Source organism: Galeopterus variegatus, unplaced genomic scaffold (genome assembly GCF_000696425.1).
Source record: "Galeopterus variegatus unplaced genomic scaffold, G_variegatus-3.0.2 Scaffold1487, whole genome shotgun sequence".
Classification (NCBI taxonomy): Eukaryota; Metazoa; Chordata; class Mammalia; order Dermoptera; family Cynocephalidae; genus Galeopterus; species Galeopterus variegatus.
In genome coordinates this window covers 235,736-239,463 of record NW_007727598.1, presented here as the reverse complement: position 1 = coordinate 239,463, position 3,728 = coordinate 235,736, and the positions used below count along the sequence as shown (strand labels likewise).

The 3,728-nt window shown below is 35.6% G+C and overlaps 1 protein-coding gene across 4 annotated transcripts in view; it reads right to left on the bottom strand.

Moving 5' to 3' along the window:
- Positions 1-3,728, bottom strand: part of MYO5A (myosin VA (heavy chain 12, myoxin)) — a 124,597-nt gene that overhangs the window by 55,695 nt on the left and 65,174 nt on the right. For all 4 annotated transcript variants that reach the window (XM_008577316.1, XM_008577317.1, XM_008577319.1 and 1 more), the window contains exon 22: positions 1,401-1,494. In XM_008577316.1, the coding sequence (XP_008575538.1) occupies positions 1,401-1,494 (94 nt within the window). The remainder of the gene's footprint in view (positions 1-1,400; positions 1,495-3,728) is intronic.

Sequence of the window (3,728 nt, the reverse complement as noted above, 5' to 3'; positions counted from 1 at the left end):
GAAAAAAAAAAAAAAAAAAAAAAAAAAAAAAAAAAAAAAAAATAATTTGTAAATGAATGAATGAAAAAATTTCTTCTCTCTAAAAGTTCTATAAATTGCCTTTTATTCTCACCAGTTTGCAAAAGCTGCTCCACGGCTACCAAGAAATTTTCCCTAGGCAAATCCATTGTTAATTCTTTGTTCTTACAGTTCAATTTCAAAAAACATTTTATATTTTCCTAGAAGTAGTCTCATCGTTCTGGGTCCTTCCACTACATTCTGCATACTAGCAGCCTTCTTTTGAGATCTTCAATGACTCTGTTTTCTACCTCCTCTCTTAATTTTCTTTTCTGGCTTCTTTTCTTCACCTTTTCCCTTAGTTATGGTCATCAATTCCAGGTTTCCTTCTCTTTCCTTTATAACACCCCCTTTAACTGGGAGATAAAGAGCAGTGTGGGGAAAAGCACAGAGGCTCTCTTACCACCATAGTTTTAATGGGTACCTTCATGCTCATTTCTTATTTTCTGTCTAATTTTCAATCTGGATTTGCTTTCAAAACACCTCCATCCTGAGGCCCTAGGTGACATCCAAAATTTAACACCCTACAAATTGACTTCATTAATGTGCTTCATAAACTAGTACTTTTCCCCCTCACTTTCCTTATTACTAATAACACACTATTATTATTTTCATATCTCATCTTAAAACCTTAGAGCATTTTTGTCTTTTTTGAATACCATATCAAAAATAACATTCTGTTGATTATTTTCATATAATATATCCTATGCCAATTCATCTCTTCCATTTCCACCACTAATTACTGTATTTAGATCTATATCTTTTTATTCCTTGTTTTTATATATGTGGATTCCTTGTAAATTATCACCATTCTAATCTACCTCACAAACAGCACATAGAATGAATGTCTACATCTAGTTAGTTCTCTATTAAAAAAATTAGAATTCTATTTTTTAGTTTGGTGGCAAAGAATGGTCGATCTTAGGAAAATAACATCTATTGGTTTAGTAAAAATAAACAAATAAAAACAAGACACATAGACATACACACGTATACATATACATATAAGCTCAATAATTCTTACTAAGTCAATAGGAATCCTATAAGCCATAGCTGATAAATCATACATGCAGAACAAATTAATTTTTAAAAAAATTACCTATGACATTGACTGAATATGAGTTCATGTTTATACAGAGAAACCAGATTTACAAGTTCATCAACTAATTCAAACAAAATATTTGAAGCTCTTGCCTCTTGGAACTTTGTAAATTACTGATGACAGCCTCAACTTTTAAAAATATTTAAGCTGTAAGCAATGTTATAATTCATAAAATAATGTAACATAAAACTTTGGTGTGAGGTTGGTAGGCTGTAATAGTTTGGACCCACATGAGCCTTACCTGTCATCTCCTTAGCCTGCTCCACAATAAGGTGATTGAGGGCCTCTTTTTCCTGCTTCAACAAAGTATTTTCTTCCTTCAGATTTGATACCAGCTATAAAATAAAACAATAAACTGAAATGGCTGCAGTAGACAGAGGAAGCCCAATTACTAAGTATAATGACCACACGGCAGTCACTCCTTGCTCCTGCCATCTCTGTGCCTCAAGTCTTTGCCTGGTTAAGTCTGGTCATCCTTCAGACTCGGCTAAAGCCTTACCCACTCCAGACAGCCTTCCTGGAAACCCCGTCCAATTAGATATCTTTTCTCTGGGCTACTACAAGACCCTGCATATACCTCCTTACAGCCTTTATAAATGATTTACTTTTCTGTCTTCCTGACTAGAAATTCCTAGAGGACAAGGATGGTGGTGGTGGTTGTTTTACTTTATACCTTGCACATTTGGCAACTGCCTTGGCACCTAGTAATAAGCATTTGCTCTTGAAGCAATGATATTACCTTCTCAGCTCAACCTCCTAATACAAAGCTTACGTGTACCCACGATTCAAGTGAAGAGATTAAGGAGGTTAAGAAGGATATAAGGGCTTTTTAAGTTTAGGAAATTCAGTGAAAACCTTCTGATGCTCGTTGCTGTCTTGAGAAAGAGAATTTCCCTTTCATCTTCTTTTACAGGTTTTGTAAGGTTGAGAATGTCCTTTTATTTCATGTTTAAAAAAGCCTTGACCTTACAACAATGTCAATGTGCTTAATGTCACAGAACTATACACTTAAAAATGGTGAAATGGTAAATTAAATGATAAATTTTATGTTATGCATATTTTAGCAGGATTTTTAAAAAAAGCAATGACCCATAACTCTCTAGTTTTGACTGGATATGAATTCCTAGGAAACAAAAATCAAAACCATAGGTGACTTTGCAAAGTACATAATTACTTAGCCCATCTTTGGAATAAAATATGTGCTTGTGATGAGTGAAATTTGAATTCATTTCTCTCAGCATACGTTCAAGAAACTCTCAAAGAGTTTTAATAATAGCAAAAGGTGGCAGGCAATTCTCTCATGGTGTCAGGGGTTCAGAGACAGGGAAACAGGGTTCTGTGACTAAGGATCCCTGCAGACCAGGAATGTTAGACAACATTGTGCCACAGCAAAAGTCAGTTCAGAAAGTATCCCTTTTTTTTCCTTTTAAAAAAAATTATTTTAATTTATCAATATACAACATAGTTGATTTTCGTGTCCCTTTACCAATTCCACCTTTTTCTCCCTCCCTCTCCCCACCACCCCCTATCAACATCATATCTGTTCACTTGTCTTAACAAGATCAAGGAATTGTCATAGTTATTGTGTCATCTCCCCCACCCCCCTGCTATTTTTATATAGAGTCCAGATCTGCTAGAGATATAGGAGGAACTATTTTATTAGGTCTCTGAGTATCATGAAAAAATTACAATTTTACTAGCCACACTATCCTACCTGTACTACATCTAAGCTCCTACTGAGGTTTTCACTATATGCTGCTGTTAATATTTAGAAGTCAGTACAGAAAAAGCATCTGAGGATTCTTGCCAGCAGTTACAGGTGACAGTCAACTCTGTTTTCATTTAAAGATGGTAATACCAATAGAATCTTTGAAAATCGATTATTCTTTTCCAGTACGCCTAACGTTGAGGTACTTTTACAGACGTTTCAACGGTACATCTCATTACTACTTGAGAACCTTAATGTTTTCTGTACTTAATAAAGTTTTGAAATAAGTTAACATATATTTGTATTACTGAAGAACTGATCAATCTGTAAGCATTTTGGGGGAGGAGGATTCTATCTGCATAGCAGCTTTTGGCTGTGATCAATGTGCAGATGTTCGGATTTCTCCCATTTGGACTTCTTAACACAGCCTTAATACCAGTTTCTATAAGGATCCCTACTAACAGGTATTAACATTTTATTGTTTGATTTGTTTCTTAATCACATTAACCCTACTGAAGAAACCCTCCGTCCAGACCAACGCATTTTTTAAAAAAGTGTATAGCAGGTACTTGGCCATTAATTCTCTTCTTAAAATACTGCTATGCCTCTATTCTTATCAGAATCAAAGGTTCTACTAAAAGACTTCTCTCATTGATTATGTGAGAGAAATGCTTGGGAAATAGTACTAATGAACAGTAATCCAACTAAAATTTGTATTATTCCTTCAATTAAAACCAATATTGAGGGCCGGCCCAGTGGCGCACTGGATAGTGCGCCGCTTGGGAAGCGCAGTGGCGCTCCCGCCCGAGGGTTCGGATCCCACATACAGACCGGTTCCCGCTCACTGGCTGAGCGAGGCGC